This window comes from Carassius auratus, chromosome 19, assembly GCF_003368295.1.
Source record: "Carassius auratus strain Wakin chromosome 19, ASM336829v1, whole genome shotgun sequence".
NCBI lineage: Eukaryota > Metazoa > Chordata > Actinopteri > Cypriniformes > Cyprinidae > Carassius > Carassius auratus.
The window spans coordinates 2,181,884-2,202,339 of record NC_039261.1 but is presented as its reverse complement, the minus strand read 5'-3'; the positions used below and the strand labels follow the sequence as shown (position 1 = coordinate 2,202,339).

General features: G+C 42.1%; 1 protein-coding gene across 1 annotated transcript; it reads right to left on the bottom strand.

The window, feature by feature from the left end:
• Positions 1 to 5,357: 5,357 nt before the first annotated feature.
• LOC113120174 (uncharacterized) lies at positions 5,358 to 7,732 on the bottom strand. Its single transcript, XM_026290119.1, has 4 exons — positions 7,273 to 7,732; positions 6,950 to 7,149; positions 6,686 to 6,742; positions 5,358 to 6,576 (listed from the first exon to the last, which is right to left on the bottom strand). Exons 1-4 carry the CDS (start codon positions 7,730 to 7,732, stop codon positions 5,698 to 5,700), a joined length of 1,596 nt encoding a protein of 531 aa, XP_026145904.1. The 3' UTR covers positions 5,358 to 5,697.
• Positions 7,733 to 20,456: the final 12,724 nt, after the last annotated feature.

Sequence of the window (20,456 nt, the reverse complement as noted above, 5' to 3'; positions counted from 1 at the left end):
TCTTAGGTAGTTTACAGACAAAGAAAATAACACTTTTTCTAACACCATGCTATAATATGTTTAAAAATACATTTAAAATATTTTCCTTGTAGGGTTCTTCTGCCTTTCTTCAAAATGATTTAAAGGGGGGGGGGGGGGGGGGGTGAAATGCTATTTCATGCATACTGAGTTTTTTACACTGTTAAAGAGTTGGATTCCCATGCTAAACATGGACAAAGTTTAAAAAATTAAGTTGTACCTTCCGGTTTGTCACAAGTTTGGGAAAGTTTTTTTCGAGTATGGCTCTGTGTGACGTTAGATGGAGCAGAATTTCCTTATATGGGTCCTGAGGCACTTCTGCCGGAAGAGCGCGCGCTCCCGTATAGCACAGCACTGAGAGCACAACAGACTTCACTGATCAGAGCGAGAGCGTCGCCAAATGTCACAAAAGAAGTGTGTTTTTGGTTGCCAGGGCAAGACAACCCTGCACAGATTACCAAAAGAGAAACAGCATTAAGGGACCAGTGGATGGAGTTTATTTTTACAGAGCATCAACGGAGTTGTTCAAGTGTTTGTGTTTGTTCCCTGCATTTCGAAGATGCTTGTTTTACAAACAAGGCCCAGTTTGACGACGGATTTGCACATCGTTTATTTCTTAAGGATAATGCAGTCCCAACGAAAAAGGGTCACGATCGTGTGTTGGAACCGCAGGCGGTGAGTAAAACTGCTTCAAATATCTCTGTGTTGTTAACTTAGCTATCAGCGCATAAGCACATCAAGTAAACAACATGCGATGTTGTCATCAAACTGCACTTTCCACATGTACAGCTTAAAAAAAAAAAAAAAAAAGACGACATAAAGCGGAACTTAGTCATTTTGCAAAACCGCTAAGCAAATATATACAGTTTCAGTACATACCACATAGAGACGTCGTTGCTGATGCTGCTCTTGTTAAATTTCAGCCTCTGGATCTGATTCTGGGTTTTTGGAGATATGAAGGATGCAGTACTACTCTATAGGTACTCAAGATTAACAGGATATTGAGTGAAAATGAGCATTCCCCCCCCCCCCCCTTTTAATATTGCTATAGTATTGTTCTTTTCTGTAAATTCTTCATTGTCTGAAGAATACAACTGGTGAGAATTCTGAATTCTGGTGAGGGTGTGCGTTGTGATTGTGTGGAGGTGGAACCTGGCGTGTTTGTAACAGTACCCCCCTCCCCACGGCCCGCTCCTGAGGGCCGGGCACCCCGACGACATGGTGGGCGTCCTCTTCCCCTGGGAGCTGGTCGGTTGGGATGATTAGAGTGGAAGGTATCGAGTAAGGTAGGATCCAGGATGTCGTTGCGTGGGACCCAGGAACGTTCCTCTGGACCATATCCTTCCCAGTCCACTAGGTATTCCAGCTGCCCACCACATTGTCGGGAGTCCAGGATGTCTTTGACTGTGTAGGCTGCGCCGTCATCTAGGAGGAGAGGAGGGGACATCCGAGGGTTCACCTGACCAGGGGAATAGAGGTGGTTGGTAGCAGAGTACGCACTGGAAAGGAGTGAGTCCTGTGGTGGGTTGGCAGAGGGAGTTTTGTGCGTACTCGGCCCACCCCAGGAATTGGTTAGGTGTGACCAGGGGCGATTGGGAACGGGCAGAGGATGGAGCTTGCCAGATGGTAGATGGCGAGGGCTTTTGGACATGGCGCAGCTGGTACATCCATTCATGTACCTCCTGTCATCTGAGGCCATGTTGGGCCACCAGAAGCGTTCCTTCAGCAACGAGAGGGTTTCATTGACCCCGGGTGACCAGTGCCAAGTGACGTATGAGTGGAGTGCGCCGTGTCCTGGGGATGTATTGGAGTTCAGATGAGGGTGTGCATCGTGATTGTGTGGAGGTGGAACCTGGCGTGTTTGTAACAAGTGGTAATTATCTGCACCTCAGTATTGTAGTACATTATAAAACAGTATGCAATAATTACTGAGTGTAAATTATAATTTTAATTCAAATTATTAAATGGATGCCAACATATTAGGACAATAAAGCCCTCCCTCACAACTTTTTATTATTTCCTTAGTTTTTATTTAAAATAAATGCTTTTCTGATGTGATTTGAAATTTGAAAAGGTAGGAAAAACTGTCAAAAGGCAGATTCGGAACCCGGATCGATTGCAACAAATTGTGAACAACACTCGTCTTACCATCTGCACTATTAGAGCCGACGACTGTACTTTATCCGTTGTAATTTTGACTAGCTCAATAGGAAATATAAGGTGCCATTAAAGTGTAATATTACAATATACACAGTGAAGTAAAGTGCAACAGAATGTAAATATATTATAAGATACTACACAGATATTACAGAATAAACTTTACTTCCGTATAATTTTACCTCGGATGAAACATGGTTAAACATGTTTTTCCCATCTTTTTTTACACCTTAATGTTTTTTAATACTTTAACATTTAGAGTTTTCTGTTAAGTATGCACATCATTTTAATGCATGCACAACGCGAAAACATCATCTCCAATGCAAATTACAAGCGCATGCGCGGTAAACACATACGTGATGTACATACGTGACGTCACCGCGCTACAGTCTGCAGCGAGGTCTCAAAAACTGATTTTAAACAAAACGTGTTAAAAATGCACAGAATAAGCATATCAAGAGTTTTAACAACAATACCATGGTATTAATAATGTCTTAATTATGCCAGAAAGGAAAATTAAGTATAACAAATATGCATTTACCCATTTAAACTTTTTAATTAATCGGTTTGGGTGAAAGTATGGTTTATGATTATAAAAACAAATGTTGAAAGAATTATACCCATTGTACCCAATGGTTATACTCTCTGCCGAACACGCTTGGCAGCCGCGTTTTATGATCGGATATTTCATCACAAAATTGTTTTGTTTGAACAACATACGCTGCCAAACTACCTCGGCTTCATTAACTATTACATAATTGATTTTTTTATTGCAAGAAGTCTTTAGAAGAAGAAGAAGATTATACCTCAAGTATGTTTTTTTTTTGTTTAGTTTTTTTATTTACCTCAGAGATTAGCAGCATACTCTCAACAAGCAGGTTGTCGGGGTTTGGCAAGGAGGAACTCAGATGCAGACAGGAATCACAACACGCAGGGTTTATTAAATCACAAAAAAGGGGAAAAACAAAACCCACGAGGGGGAAAACAATGACTAGGGCAGATACAAAATACTTAACAGGACTGGGTTGACAAGACAAACATAGATTCTAATACTAGCTACAAATAAACAATAACAGGTCTCACAACGTCTTCTTCCAAAAGCAACACTGGGTAACAATAGATCACAAGAACATGTAGACACACATATCACAATGTGGAACAATCACAATATAGAGAGACAATGAACCGACAAAAGACAGAGCACACTAGGGGATCTAAATAGGAGAACTAATTAAGACACAACAGGTGGCACAGATAAGGCAATCACGACAAGACTAGGATAACAAGGGGGCGGGGCAAGGGGACGAGACAACACAAGCACATGGCCCAAAGACAAGGCCATGTGCTTGTACACAAAACACGGGTCTGCCATGATCCTGCCTCAAGACTAGAGAAAAGTCAGGACATGAAGGCAGAATCATGACACAGGTAAAGTCAATTCTGTGCTTCTTTTAAAAAACTAATCTAAAAACTGTTTTGAACGTTATGTGATTTTCAAGACTTTAGTGCAAATACTGTACACCACACAGTAAAACAAATTATTTATGAATAATGCAACTGCTTTATTTTATTGTAATATCTTCGTTTGTAAAGATTAATGTTCATAGATGTCTAGCTATATCTATAATATGTGTGTGACTAATGATTCTTCAGTTATTTTAATATATATATATATATATATATATATATATATATATATATATATATATATATATATATATATATATATATATATATATATATATATAATTGTCAACATTTACAGTGTGGTACAATTTAAAATAACTATTTCCTATGTTAAATTAACTTTATTCCTGTAATGCAAATCTGAATTCTTCAGCATCATTTATACTCTTCAGTGTGTCATATGATCCAGAAATCATTATTTATATGATTATCTGCTCACAAAACATTTCTTATTGCAATCAATGTTGATATTATCATTGTCACTACAATGAAGAAAGCACAATATTTTGGAAGGTTGACGTGATGCTGAAGACTGGAGTAATAATTCTGAAAATTCAGCTTTTCATAACAGGAATAAATTACAATGATTAGAAAATATATTCAAATAAAAAAAAAATAATTTACAATTGTAAAAATAAAAATGCAATGCTACTGTTGCAAATATATCCATATAAATATAATATTACAATGGTATATATATATATATATATATATACCAAAGGGGGGGAAAGGGGAGAGGGGAGAGTGAGGAAGAGAAGCTCGAGAAATTCAGGAAATCGCAGGTTCGAATCCACGCTGTCACATAAAGTTATGCGTGTATTTGTTAAAAATCGTGAATCGATTGTTTCGTTTCCAAGTTTGATTTTAAAAGTAATGTATTTGAATTTAATTATTGCTTTGTTTCTAAGATTGATTTTGACAGTAATGTTTTTAATTTAATGATTCTTTCGTTTCTAAGATGAATTTTTATTTCTCCTCATTATCATTATCATTTGTCCAAGTGCATTTATTAAGGCAATCATTTCCTGTGGCAGTAGGGACAAATTAACCTCCTTATTACGGCATTCACACTTTATTGTATCATATTACTTACTGCAAAGCTACATGTGACACTGAATTTAACTGTAAACTGAATGTCATTACATTCAATAAAACAAATAAATACAACACACCACTCAAAGAGAAATATATTTATTAACTATATACATATTTAAAAAAATGTAGGAAAAGTACTAAATTCAATATAAAATTAAGAATTTTAAGTGCACACGCTATATAAAATAAGTACAAAAAATATAAATATATACATCAAAATATACACATTTGGTATTTTACTTTATACTGCTTCCTCTACACATAAACCTTTCTATAATAATAATAATAATAATAATAGTTTAACTTTATTTAATATGTATTATATATTTCCATATGTATTATAGTTTATTCATATACATACCCACATGTTTATAATAATAATAATAATAATACAAGATAAAAAAGTGCACAGTATAACTCAGTGATCCTCAAATCTGGCTCGCGAGATCCACTTTCCTGCGAAGTTTAGCTCTATCCCTAATCAAACACGCATGAGTTTGCTAATCATCGTCTTCAGGATCATTAGAAAATCACAGGCAGGTGTGTTTAATTGGAGTCGGAACTAAACTCTGCAGGAAACTGGATCTCGCGAGCCAGATTTGAGGATCACTGGTATAACTCTTTAACATTAAATATGGCTGGAAGATAAAAAACAGAACAGATCCAACCAAGAGAACAAAATGAATGTATCACACATAAATAAATGAGTTATCTTCTCATAATCTGTAACCACTGCTCCTTCGTAATTGTTTCTTTATTAGGGCAATATATTTTGCCTTTGTACTGGCTATGGCCAGTTTCTTGAGTACGAAATTGGCCACACTTTCTGCATGAATTTGCTTTTACAGTGCGATTGTACGACCGTTTGGTTGGAGTGGCTGTGTCATTTGCAGGTGGGTCAGAGGAAATTGCTCCAGGGTTAATGGTGGAAAATGGGGCTGGGCAGGGCACCAGAAACATCTAAGAAACAACAGGGGCAGTGGGTGTGTCAGGAACCAATGGGTGTGGTGCTGTCGGCCTGGGACAAATTGTCCTTAGCTGGCTGGACGTGGCTGAACGCTGAGGGTGTACGGCTGATGGCCAGATTGAAGTTGCTGTGGCAGATGTACAGGTAGCTGAGGGCGCAATCTTTCTAAACTTTGTCTTTGCCTGTCCAGCTGTGTCTGGTGGCATCTGGTAGGTATGCAACTGGTGGCTATATTGTGGAGGCACAACAGGCTGTATTCGTGCTGGAGGCAAAGCATCCAAAGCCACTGGACGTGCCTCTGGAAGGTCCAGCCCTTGCAACAGCAAGTAGACCTCCTGACCCTTTAAACGGATATTGTGCCATGTCGTAAGGGTCCTCTGATTTACCTCAACTAGCTGAAGGGTTGTGTCACTCATCACCGTTCCATTGCTCAGGATTAGCTGCCGAATTCTTCTGTAATCACGAAGAATGAGATCCCATCTAGACAGAGATTCTGTCAGCTGTTTCTTGGTGCTTCGGTGGATGTTACATAACCTTATGAAAATCATTTCAACAAGGCGACAGCAATTAGGCCACTGTGCTGGAGAGCCGCTAGAACCCAAAAAACACCTTTTTGTGCTGTCGACACCAGGAGTGAAGACAGCTTTCTTTTTTGGGGACCTAAAATGTCCTGTAAGTAGCCTGTCTTGATGACGAGCAGCATACACCACCCTGTCTTTATCAAATTTGTCCAGGTTCTGCCACAAACCCACAATGGTCGCAACTTGTTGGTTGGTAAGTGTGAGGCTTGTCTGTGTGCGCAGCTCCACCAGACACTCTGCCAACGCATCCATCTGGAATGCCATTCCAGGAATGCAGTGCTCGTCAACAGCCTGGAAATATATAACTGTTGGTTAGGTATTTACATGCTGTTAAGTAAGTTTACTGCTTAATGGCAGATAACTAAATGAGTGACAATTCGTATAGAAAAGGACATTTTACCATTGCTGAGGGCACTGGTGTATCTAAAGGATTCTGGACACTGAGCAGTGGTGGAGCCTGGACACTGGCACTCTATATTGTACTATGTATTTTATTTTCTGCCCTGAAACCTAGAACACAGAATAATGTACAAATATTCTGGTACTATAATTTTTCTCTGATATGTCAAAATTACATTATTTTTGTCTAAAAGCACTTGTAATTTTACCAAAAACATGCTACATCATGAGCTGCATTTATCAAAATATTTTTACCTGTGTATACTGCAGGGGGAGTGAAGCTAGGGACCAATTTCCTGCCATACAACTTATTGTAGTTCTCATTGACAGAGTAAACCAGCTCCCCTGTGTAAGAGCGCAGAGTTGAACCTCCATCTGCAACAGCAGCTTCAGCCTGGTCCTGATTCCAGCGTAATAAACCTTCCAGGAGATAAATCTGGAAGTTCAGGCTGTTTGCGCTATTCCCTAGAAAAAGAAATAGAAAGCCAAATATTGCTTTGAGAAAATGCAAAACATAAAATTTAATCTGCAAATATCTTGATAAACAGGAATTAGTGGCAAAATGTGGTATATTCTGACATGACAAACCTGGAATAAATCTGCTTAGGTGGCAGTGAAATGATTCCAGGGATGTGGAGCCTCTGGCACAACGATAGGTTTTTAGAACCACCCCACCCTTGCTTGTAGTTCCAGTTTCAGTATAGAGCGGCACATTTGGAGGGTCTTGGATACAGGTGACGTGCCGCCTCTGGACATTCCAGATGTGCTGCATTCTCACACTGTCAAGTAGAGGAACACCAAGAGCATCATTCCCCTTGCCACCCATGAGCTCTCTGATGAGCATATCAAGGAGGCGGAAAGTGGTTTCTTCTCCCCGTGTTCTCCTCCTGCAGTGCTGGAGCAGCTCAGCTTTAGTTAAATGATGGTCCAGTTCTGCCTCCGTCAGTGTAGGCCAGCCCTGTTGGATGAGTTGCTCCCTTTTGGCCCGTCTCAGCAGAGTGAGGTCCCCTGCATCCCACTCAAAAATACAGGATGACAGCCTAGCCATATAAGTAGGGTACAACTGGTGGGCGTCAGTGGTGCACCCTACTGCCAGACGTCGCATAAAATGCCAAATGTCTAGGCGGCTCTCTTGGTCTAACAATACATTATAGATAAGGGTACAGTCAATTAAGCAGCTTATCTGACCTTCTTAGTTGAATCCATTTTTAAGATTGATTCATACGTGGATGTTATGCTGGCCTTTATGTGATCGAGCCTGTTGAGAATGTCCTGACTGTATACAGTGAGGAGCCATTTGTAGCTGGGTACTGAAGCAAGTGGTGGTGGCTCTTGGAAGTGCAGCGAATGCAGGCCACGATTATCAAAAAAGGCCACACACTCTGATGTGTACCGAAGCGCACGTTTCAACCACTCCTCACTGTGGTTCTCTCTCAGCTGGCCGATGATCCTCACTGGGCCATTCCCCATGCCCCTCTCACGCAGCAAGCGAAGAACCCGAATGTCACAGGCATACCTTGGAAAAAAGTATTCATTTAAGTATCTTATTATAAGGTATCTAATTATTGTAGGAAATATTTATCAGAAAGGGTAGCACATAAGTGAAAATGACTGCAAAATAATTACTTGCGTGTGAGGATGACCCTGAATTCAGATCGATGGGCCAGGTCCAACTGCTGCAGCACAGCATGACTCCAGGACAGGTAGCTGGTTCTACATTTGGTGCAGATCAGGGTCTCTGTCACCAGGTTGTAGTATCTGTCAATGTCTAACACCTGTCGTACCCTCCTGTGCAGTCCACCACCACACAGCTGTTGCCTGGCACAGGCAGGGTTAGTACACTGGAGCCGCACCTTCCACAGCTTATATGGCATCCAGAGCAAGAGACGCTGTGAAAAAAACCTATCAGGTGTTGGAGCTTGGTGATACAACAGGGCTGGTGGTGGGGGGTGACACCACAACTGTACCCTAAAAAGTGCTTCCGACACCCACTTCTGGTCTTGCTGTGGCATTGTCTGTGGCCACAGAAGGGGGAGATCTTCTGGCTGAGATGAGACCTGCTGATATTATCAAAAACACTGGTTTAAATAAAAGCCAAGAGAGCATTAAATTATGAAGACATGTATATATTTTGAATGAGATCTTACTGGGCTCCTCACAACAGTATTCTCAGAAACAGTTGATGGCGTTGCTGTTTTTTTATGCGTTATGAACTCTGAGGTGGAGGAAGGAAGAAGGAAGAGGAGGACTGGATGACGGGCTGATGAGGTTTGGGGGATGGAGGAGGATGAGGATCAGAGGGTGGACATGAAACTGTAGCTGAATTGGAGTGCTCTAACATCTGTGGAGTCAAACATTATGATTAATCTATTAAAGGGGGGGGGGGGGGGGGGTGAAAAGCAAATTTCATGCATACTGAGTTTTTTACACTGTTAAAGAGTTGGATTCCCATGCTAAAAATGGACAAAGTTTCAAAAATTAAGTTGTACGTTTGAAGGAGTATTTTTGTTCCAAAAATACTTCCGGTTTGTCACAGGTTTCGTAAAGTTTTTTTCGAGTATGGCTCTGTGTGACGTTAGATGGAGCAGAATTTCCTTATATGGGTCCTAAGGGCACGTCTGCCGGAAGAGCGCGCTCCCGTATAGCAGAGCACTGAGAGCACAACAGACTTCACTGATCAGAGCGAGAGCGTCGCCAAATGTCAGAAAAGGAGTGTGTTTTTGGTTGCCAGGGCAAGACAACCCTGCACAGATTACAAAAAAAAAACACCATTAAGGGACCAGTGGATGGAGTTTATTTTTACAGAGCATCAACGGAGTTGTGCAAGTGTTTTTGTTTGTTCCCTGCATTTCGAAGATGCTTGTTTTACAAACAAGGTCCAGTTTGACGCCGGATTTGCTCATCGTTTATTACTTAAGGATAATGCAGTCCCAACGAAAACGGGTCACGATCATGTGTTGGAACCACATGCGGTGAGTAAAACTGCTTAAAATATCTCTGCCTCCTTGTTAGTGCGTCCGCCTCCCCTGCCGGAGACCTGGGTTCGAGCCCCGCTCGGAGCGAGTCGTTGCTGCTGCTGCTCTCGTTCAGTTTCAGCCTTGGTTTTTTCCTCAGGGTAATGTCACAGCTTCCAAACGCTCTCAACGTAATAGCTTACTCGCGCTCGTGATTCTTTAGCTCCGCCCACACGTCACGCCTCCAGCCGGTCGTATTTTTCCGGGAAAAATCGGTACAGACTATCTTTCTCTTATGAATATAATAAAACTAAAGACTTTTTGGAGTTATGAAGGATGCAGTACTACTCTATAGGTACTCAAGATTAACAGGATATTGAGTGAAAACGAGCATTTCACCCCCCCTTTAAGGGGATTGCCATGTTTTTAATACATTAAAATTACATAGTGATAAAGTCATGATGTCATTATAAAAGTCTTGATGTCTTTTAATATTAACCTGAGAGGTTTTCCTCTGGGTGCTCAAATTAGGTTTTGCTGCTGCCACACGTGAGCCTCCAAACCTTGACTTTTAAAAAGATTTGTCATGGTTAGTGATTACAAAACCCTAACACTATAGTTAAAGGTTGAGATGTTTCAATATCTGCAGTGATGCATGCAATAGTGTGGTCTGCTTACCATTGACAATGTCAGTTTAGGTCTCTTTGCAGGACACAACACATCACTGACAGAGGGTGTGCTTTGGGCCGGGGTGCTCTGTGATGCTTCCCCTGTGACTAGTGGATGAACCTGTGACACATGCATAAAGTACAAAACAGTCTTCCTAATGTGATTTTAGATATAAAGACTCATTGATGTTGCAAACACATCTATCTATTTATGCAACTTGAACCAGGCTAATTGAAGTTACCTTGTGAAATCCACAAATACATGTCTGTGCTTCCTTCAGAAGAGTGGTCTGTCCCCTCATTTGCAGAGGGCACTTTTCTATCTGTGAACATGAATTATACCTCTGACACTGGATCTCAAAACAGCTATAAGTCATCATAATTATATCAATATAACATTGTATTTACATGGTATGTATTTACTTAACCATACATATAAATAAAAACACCACAATGTATTGTCAAAAAGTTTGTTAGTTTGCCCATGAATCTAGCTGCATAACTTACCTTCTGATACATCTCATGCCATCTTTTTTGTCGGGGAGAAGGTCTATTCCCCTGCGTAGATGGCCAAACTCCTGTTTGGGCAAAACTCTCCAGACGCGCAAGCCATTCAGCATTACTCATGCCTTTGTGAGACTTAGCTGAAGCAATGTCATTGCCTGAAACACTACATAACACGTAACACTAACAGCCATTGTAGCCTGTAGCATTTACCCTCCTGTTGTGTTCATTTCATGATAGCTAGTTGTGTTCCTGGTCCAGAACGACCGCCATAATATAGCAGATTATAAATCCATTATAATACATATATTATCTTACATATAACATGTTGTGGTTTAATTATTTATCATTTAATGCCATGTCAGCAGCAGGGGCTATATTCATGCCAAGAGGAAACATTTCAATTGCACAATTCAGTCATATATATAATGTCAAAACAATTATATAACATATATATATATATATATATATATATATATATATATATATATATATATATATATATATATATATATATGTATATGTATGTATGTATATAGGTACAAATATATAAAAAATACATATAAAAAAAATTATAACAAGAACAAAAGTATAAGAAGAATTACATAGAGTCTTAACAAGTTGTGATAGATCTTTCTATTATGGCTGTATGTCTCAATGACCTAGGCTCATACAACTCGTTTTTGAGTATAAATAAATAAATAAATATATAGCATTATGGATTAATTTGACTAAAACAAATACTCAGATTAAACATATTGTGCTCTTTCAACTGTGTCCATGTGATAAGGGCATGAACCTGAATGTATAAACTTATCCATTCACTTCTTTTGACAGGTCATAACATATGTATAAACATATAACATATGTGTAAAAGTTAAACAAAACACTAACATTATCCAGATTTATTTTGTGTGTTCAAATGCCGCATGTGGAAAAAGTTATGGAACCTTATGACAATTAAATAAAAAGCATTTTTTTTTTTTCAGAGAGAAAACTTGTTAATCGGTTAAATTCGACATATTTACATTTACGTTAGCGCCGGTCGTAATAGTATTTACACATCATTGACAGCTGACGTTACATAGTCTATCAATAGGGTAATCATAGGCTAATTTACATGGCCAATCTTGCTATTCCTAAAGAACAAAAATCCTAAACCAGTTCATTCATATCAAGATATAAATAACATACATGAGCGGAATGTAAATAATTTAACGTTACCTGAGCGGAGATTACATGCAATTGGCGAGGACGTGCGTGATTGGTGTATGAGAAATAGACCTTGCCATTTCATTGGACGCGGAAAAGTAGAGATCGCAACGTGATTGATTTATAAAAGATAGAAGTTGTAACGTGATTGGTTTTCAAAAGATAGAAGTCGTAACGTGATTGGTTTATAAAAGATAGAAGTCGTAACGTGATTGGTTTTTAAAAGATAGAAGTCGGCATACTATTGGATTAATTTTACAGACTTGTGGTTGTCAGGTACCGCCATTTCGGCCACAACAAACCCCTGCTTAGCAAGCAGGGATTTCAGTGAGATCACCCTACTCTTTGTCACAGGAGAAGAGCAGAGCAGAGCCCCCAGACAATAAAAACAGCTGGCCAGTACGGGGATCGAACCCGACCCTGGCGTTATTAGCACCACGATCTAACCAGCTGAGCTAACCGGCACGGCTTAGCCATCTGTCTCTACCCGACTGAATAAAAACCTGCCTCAATGATTGTGAACGCAATGAGACAACAAAGCTTCATGTTTTAACCTGACCAAGGGCTCGTCCGGGATTTGAACCTGAGACCTCTCGCACCCAACGCGAGAATCATACCCCTAGCCCAACAAGCCTTCTTGTCCAAGGCCAAGAAAAAAGAGCTAATCGGGGATGAACAAAAGAAGGAACATGAACTAACGTGGAAGCTATCAAAGACCTCGAGACAGTGTGAAAGGCTAACGAATGCAAGTTTGCCTCTTAACTGACCTAAAAATGTGGCTGTATCTAACATGTAGAGGGATGTTAGGGAGGACAGCTGAAACGGTCAGATGTCCTCGCACCCCATGCTCTTCACATTTTGTATGTTTCTCGTATAGCTTCAGACATTTGTTCCATTCGAATGTAAGTGCCCTGAGAAGTGGACATCACAGGACATCACATGACATCCCTCGGTGATTCAAGTTCAGAGCGTATGTGTACGTTCAATTCAAAGTGAGTAATACAGAGGTGTATAGAGGTATACAGAGGTATATGATGTCACACTTCTCCATGTGTGAAGACGTTGCGCAGCGCAAATCCGTGAACCAATGTTCCAAAGTGAAGTAAACTTCGACGGATTTCCCCTGCTCAGGGAGTGGGGAGCAATGAACACTGTGTAGGGACCATGTCAATCGCATGGAGCTCACTTCTAATGAGCTGATTATCCAAATCAGGTGTGCTAACAAAGAGAGACATGCAAAATATGCAGACCTTTGGGGAGCGAGGACTGGAATGGAGAACCGCTTCCTTATTCTTTAAGTCAGTTTGAGAAAAAGAGGTGAGAAGTTGTCTGCATGACCCGAGTGATCCAAGGTAGCCTACATAATACAAGAATCCACACATGCATACTGGCGTAACAAGACCGAGAAGGTCCTTTAACACAAAAGCTAAATCTCTTTGTTAATTCGACAACACAATCGCGGCCAGTGCAAAGGTGCAAGCCCAGAGGAGGGACGTCTCTTTGCATCAAGCCCGTCATTCACAGCTATGCTCGTCATTCTTGAAAGGCCAGGGGAATTAGCTCAAATGGTAGAGCGCTCGCTGCACAAAGGAAGGGGTCCAATCTTTGAGCCCCGCCCGCAAGCGAAAAAGACGCAGAACACGTGAAAACGCTGAAAGATTTCCCCTGCTGCAATACTCGGGGTATATTTCTCTTCGTTTTGAAGAGTTTTAATTACATGTGAGACAACTCTACCCTCCGCGGCCTGGATTCGAACCCGTGCTCTCTCGGATGAGCCGTGACGTCATATGTCCTCGACGTGTATTTTTAAGCATGCAATAAACCGAGACTTTTATTTTGTTATCTATGACATACAATTGATTGATTTTATATTACATAGATTTGTGTGTGTGTATTATTTAAATGTTTGTGTTTAAATAAAATTAATAAAAAACGTTTCTTCAAATACGTTTTGTGTGTGTGGATATGATTTGATTGATATGATTTAGCAGATTTTTTTTATCTTATCAAAAAATTTTCTATTAAAATTAGTACAAACACATACTGCACATACACAGAATATAAAAAGCACAATACGAAAGAGTGGGCCCAAGTAATATATACAAAATGTTTTATTAAAATGAACACACACACATACATACACACAATATAAAAAAAAATATGAAAAGAGTGGGCCCATATAATATAAACAATATTTATATATACAGGAAAGATATTATGTACTACTTATATAAAAAAATATATATGAAAAGAGTGGGCCCATATAATATATACAAAATATACACATTATTTACAATGGAGGCGGAGTTTGTCATTTATTTTGCCTGCCGCTGTTCTGCCAACCAATCATCTAAAGTTTTTCCATTAGAGGAGCGTGAGCAAAATGTGGCATTCCCATATCGGCTATGACCAAACTCTTTAGTTTCAGACACTGGAGCAGACACTGGAGCAGGCACTGGAGCAGGCACTGGAGCAGGCACTGGAGCAGGCACTGGAGCAGACACTGGAGCAGACACTGGAGCAGGCACTGGAGCAGACACTGGAGCAGACACTGGAGCAGGCACTGGAGCAGGCACTGGAGCAGGCACTGGAGCAGACACTGGAGCAGGCACTGGAGCAGGGGCTGGAGCAGACACTGGAGCAGGCACTGGAGCAGACACTGGAGCAGGCACTGGAGCAGACACTGGAGCAGGCACTGGAGCAGGCACTGGAGCAGACACTGGAGCAGGCACTGGAGCAGGCACTGGAGCAGGGGCTGGAGCAGACACTGGAGCAGGCACTGGAGCAGGCACTGGAGCAGGCACTGGAGCAGGCACTGGAGCAGGCACTGGAGCAGACACTGGAGCAGGCACTGGAGCAGGCACTGGAGCAGGCACTGGAGCAGGCACTGGAGCAGACACTGGAGCAGGCACTGGAGCAGGCACTGGAGCAGGGGCTGGAGCAGACACTGGAGCAGGCACTGGAGCAGGCACTGGAGCAGGCACTGGAGCAGACACTGGAGCAGGCACTGGAGCAGGCACTGGAGCAGGCACTGGAGCAGACACTGGAGCAGACACTGGAGCAGGCACTGGAGCAGGCACTGGAGCAGACACTGGAGCAGGCACTGGAGCAGGCACTGGAGCAGGCACTGGAGCAGACACTGGAGCAGGCACTGGAGCAGGCACTGGAGCAGGCACTGGAGCAGGCGCTGGAGCAGACACTGGAGCAGGCACTGGAGCAGGCACTGGAGCAGGCACTGGAGCAGGCGGAGCTGGGCCTGGACCGGATGTCAAAGCACCAGCAGATGGAATCACTATTGACACAGTCATGTCCGGGTTAAGCACTAGTGTGCCTAACAGTGACCCAGGTGCTGAAATGGGCTGCACAACTCCTGCTGCTGTGGGGACGGGTGCGATAGGGCACTCCCTTTTGGCAGCAGCGGGCCGGCGACCCGGTCGCAGAATTGGAGCCTGTCCTTCTCGATTTGGCGGAAGGATAAATTGATGTTTTTGGCCTGATGTTGATGGCACGTCATCCAATTTTTCCCTCGGCAGAGGAAGCTGCACATCAGCCACATCTATTGGGTCAGATGGAGTCAGTCCCTGGACGAGGACACTCAATTCCTGATTCTTCTGCTGCCGTTGAAACCTGAAAGTAAATTACTTGTAATATATATATATATATATGTGTGTGTATTTGTGTGTGTGTACAGAAGTATTCAGTTCACTGGAACCAAATAATGTGCCTTGCTTACCACTGAATGAGTGTCCTCTGGTTCAGCTCAAACAGTTGGATCATTGTTTCATCCATCAGCCTTCGATTGTTAAGCACCAGCTCTCGGATGTGGTGGTAATCCGAAAGGATTTTAGACCACCTGGGGGTGGAAACTCCAGCCTTCTTGGTCGTTGACTTGTGTAAAGCACACAGCTTCATACAAATGGCCTCAACCAAGCGGCTGGTGCTGGGCCACTGTGCTGGACCCCCAGGATGTCCAATCAGACACCGTTTCACACTCTCCACACCCGGTGTGACTCCGGACCGCTTCGGTGCCTTAAAGCGCCCATGTGTCAGCTGAGGCTGATGTCGAGGCTGATAGTTGACCCGCTGTTTATCAACATCAGGGAGAGCGGTCCACAGCTGGATGGCCTCTGTAACCTGCAGGTCGGTGAGGTAAGGAGCCTCACGAAGACCCACCAGGAAACCAGCCAGATCCTGGACCTTGTCCCACCCAGCGATGCCATCAGGTCCAATGACTGCTCCCTAGTAAATGCAGATTAGTGTTAATATACACTTCCAGTCAAAAGCCTTTGAACAGAAATATTTTTGACATTTTTTAAAGAATTCTGCTCAACAAGCCTGCATTTATTTTATTCAAAATACAGCAAAAGCCATTATATTGTGAAATAATTTTACTATTTAAAATAAAAATGCTTTCTATTTGAATATAGTTTAAAGTGTAATTTATTCCTGTGATGCACAGCTGTATTTTCAGCATCATTCCTCCAGTCTTCAGTGTCACATGATCTTCAGAAATTTGTTGTTCTAGAAACCTTTTTTTATTGATATTATTATCAATATTTAAAACAGTTGTGTACATTTTGTTCAAGATTCTTTGATGAATAGAAGGATCCAAGATAAGAATTTATCTGTAATAAAAAGCTTTTTTAATATTATACACTATACCCTTCAAAAGTGTGGAGTCAGAACATTTAAATCATTATATATTTATTATTAAATTATAGAAATTAATACTTTTATTTAGCAAGGACGCATTAAATAGATGATAAAGACATTTATAATGTTACAATATACACTGAACTTTCTATTCATCAAAGAAACCTAAACAAAAATCTCTAGAAGCTATTTTTAACCTAATAATAATAAATAAAATAAAAACCTTGCTTGTAGTGTATGTGGAATAAAACGAGACTGAAACGAAATAAAGCCCTTAGAGTGTCGTACCTGAGCCTCGCCGGAGACACTGCTTCCAGTGTCAGATGTCTGTGACAGCACTGAAGAGGCAGGGGCGAGATGCTGTCCCTCTCCTCCAGATGATGTGGACGGCTCAGCCAGTGATGCTGGGGACTGAGGCAGAGGCAAAGATGAGGGGGTGTTTCTGAGGCAGGGGTCATCCTCATACAGCACTGGAACTGTGATGTCCTCCATGCTCTCTTCCTCAAACCCCTCATCTAGCAGGTCCTGATCATCAACCTCCTCCACCAGCCGGTCTTCCTCCTCTGGGTTCTGGAGCACTGGAGTCAGTGTTTTGCCAGTCTGGCTGTAAAGGTACTCGATTTCTAGCAATTCACCTACAATCATAAAATAATAAAAAAAGAAAAAAAGTGTTCTTAATAATTGATCAAGTACATTGGAGGCTCTAATACTCTAATAACTTAATAGAATATTGCAAAATAAATAATTAAATGTCTTACCTGTATATGCTCCAGGAGGGCGATAGCGCTCATCCCAGGGCTTCCCAAAGACTGTTCGGCTAAGCCGGTCCACAGCCTCGCTCATGGCACTGCCATATGTCCGAATGGAGGACGCCCGTTTTATGGCGTCTTCCATTCGGTCATCATTCCAACGCATCAAGCCCTCAAGGAGATAGGCCTGAAAATGCGCATCGCTGGCACTGGTTCCTAAAAGTTAAATAATATAAAAAAATATATAAAAAAGGGTTTTATATGTCACATGTACAATATATGTACTACACATAAGGTGCTCTGAAGTAATTTGTATACTACATTTAATAGAGTTTTGTAACTATATTAAAAATGATTGTCACTTAGTCATGTGTTACTAGTGACTTGTTAGTAAAGACAGCTTTGTCAATGCTTATGACATTAAAAAGTATAATGTAGAGTGTGACATTTATTAATGCGGCATTACTTTAAAGTGATGGAAGCAGTTACAGTGCTAATATTTTCTACAGAAAAATGAATAATCCATATGCATGTAATACCTGGAATAAAACGGTTCAGGTGGAGGTGGAATGACTCCAAGGAGGTAGAGCCACGAGCACACCTGTAGCAGCACAGCTCCACGCCGCTTTTCTTCAGTGTCCCTGTCTTCATGTACAGCGGAAAGTCCTCTGGGTCTTGGATACACTGGACGTGCTTGCGCTGTTCCTTCCATATCTGCTGGATCCGTTCGTGGTCCAGCAGAGGAACTCCCAGGGTGTCCTTCCCATCCGCACTGTCAAACTGATCAATCAGTGACCTAATCAATCTGGTGGTCTCCTCCACCCCCCTGGTCCTCCTCCGGCAGTGCAGTGACAACTCCCTCTGGGTAATGCGAGCACTGACCGCCTTTTCTGAGATGTGGCCAGTCTTCTTTGCCGCCAGGTCACCCTCTTTTGCGGAGCGAAGAGCAGCCACATCCTCTGGATCCCACTGAAAGATGCACGTGGACAGACGTGCCATGAAGATCCCATAGAGCGGATGAGCCTCTGTCGTGACACCTGCAGCAAATCGCCGCATGAAGTGCCAGATATCGAGGCGCACTACAAGCTCATCCCACTCCAAAAACATGATCTTCACCCGCGATTGGCCGTACTGACTGCAGCAGTCCCTGTCCACGTACATCACTTTTGGGGCTGCCTCTCCTGCCTCTCGGTAGCGTTTCATCAGACCAGCTGCCATGGAGTCCAGTCCATGTCCCTCGGCAGCTGTCAGCACAGAGACAAGGAACTGGCCGTGTTCATTTCTGACATTTGTGCACCAGGCAGCTGTTCCTGAAGCAGCACCGGCAAGTTTCTTTGTGACCTATTGGGAAAAATAAAAGGGTAAAAAAATGTGCCATATCTGTGCCATATCCGTGCCATATCCATATCTGGCAAATTTCTGGATATAAACAGGGCTTTGATACCTTTTTTGTCGAATCCATCTTGAGAACACAGCCAAAGACAGATGTTAATTTGGCCTTGACCTCGTGCAGTCGCCCCAGAACATCCCTGGCATACACGGCTAACAGCCACTTAGGTTTAGGCAAAGCAGGTAAAAGTGGAGGATCAGCAAACACAGGAGGCTGCACAAGGGAGGACCTTGTGAATGGTTCACAGGCAGTCAGGTACTGCAAGACACGCTGTGTCCATGCCTCACTGTGCTGTTCCATCAGCTTCCTGTAAAGCTGAGTCACACTGTTGCCCAGTGTCCTCTCCCTCATCATCCTCAGCACCCGGTTGTCACATGAGTATCTAAGGAAACAACAGTATAATCATGCAAATGCTTTAGTTGGTAAAAAATAACCCACATAAAAGCACCTAATAATGAATGATTGTCATTATGAATTACCTGTATGTCAGCAAAGCTGGAAACTGACTGCGGTGGCCCATATCCAGCTGTCCTAGGATGTCCTCGGACCAGGCAGGATATTTCTTTTTGCAGCGTTTGCACTCCAGATACTCAGTGGCAAGGTCATACCACCCGTCGATGTCCAAGACCTTACGCACGGTACGGTAAATTCCTGCCACAGTTAGTCTGTGCCTACCACAGTCTGGGCGAACACAGACGAGAGGAAATAACCACATCTTCAGTGGCATCCATAAGAAAAGGGGCCGACAGAAGAAGAGGTCAGGTGAGGCAGGGGGCTGAGTGTTTATTAAAGGGGGCTGAGGAGGATACCACCAAAGTTTCAGCTGGGACACTAGTTCTGGCTTGCCGGTTCGTGGGTTGGCCTTAAACAGTGTGTTCCGGATCCACTCATGCTGGAAAGGTGGAAGTTGATCTTTCCAGTGAATTGGAAGCTCAGCTGGTGGCTGGTGATGTGAAGGAGCTGGTGCCTTGGCAGTTTCCACTGATGGAGATGGAGCAGCACAGTCCTCTGAGTGAATAGTAAAAAAAAACAATAAGGATGACTGTTGCATTTGATAGTAATATGCCATAAATGCAGCGCACAAACAGCCTGCAAAGCACACTTTTTGGACAAGTATTCATAATTATTATGTTATTTTTAGGAACGAGAGTGAAGAAAGTGGTACTAGTGTTAAGGAAGCACATAACCCAGCATACACTTTATTAATTTAAGGAGAATGGAATCAGTGCAGCTGACTGAGAATGAGGATCAGATGAAATGGAGGAAGGAAAATGTGGTGTGATGAATTAAGTGTAAAGCAACGAAGCCCACGGACATGAAGCATACACACAGATAGAGTAAGGAAAAACTGTTCCTCTAATGAATCTCCACCATCCTGTCTGCTCAGGGGGAGATGAAGAGTGAGTGAGAAGAGCAAGCGGTGTGAAAAAGTTATCTAGTGATTATCTAACAACGGGTAAGTTCGGAAACGCAAATAAATACACTGACACCTTTGGACATCCTTACGGTTTTGAAGAAGTGCACTCAAGAAAGCATCCCGCTTGAGGCATGACATGACATAATTCTGTATTGTAAACAAAAAATATTTTAAAATGTTGATTATTTTCCCCCAAGAAATAACGCTTCTCATTGTGTTTTTACA

Excerpts from the sequence above, each read along its gene's own strand:
- LOC113120174 (XM_026290119.1), bottom strand. The coding sequence starts at position 7,732 with ATGGCTAGGCTGTCATCCTGTATTTTTGAGTGGGATGCAGGGGACCTC. Across the intron at positions 7,150-7,272 it reads CCTAAGCAGATTTATTCCAG|GGAATAGCGCAAACAGCCTG; the intron begins GTTTGTCATGTC and ends TTCTTTTTCTAG. Across the intron at positions 6,577-6,685 it reads CACCAGTGCCCTCAGCAATG|GCTGTTGACGAGCACTGCAT; the intron begins GTAAAATGTCCT and ends ATATATTTCCAG.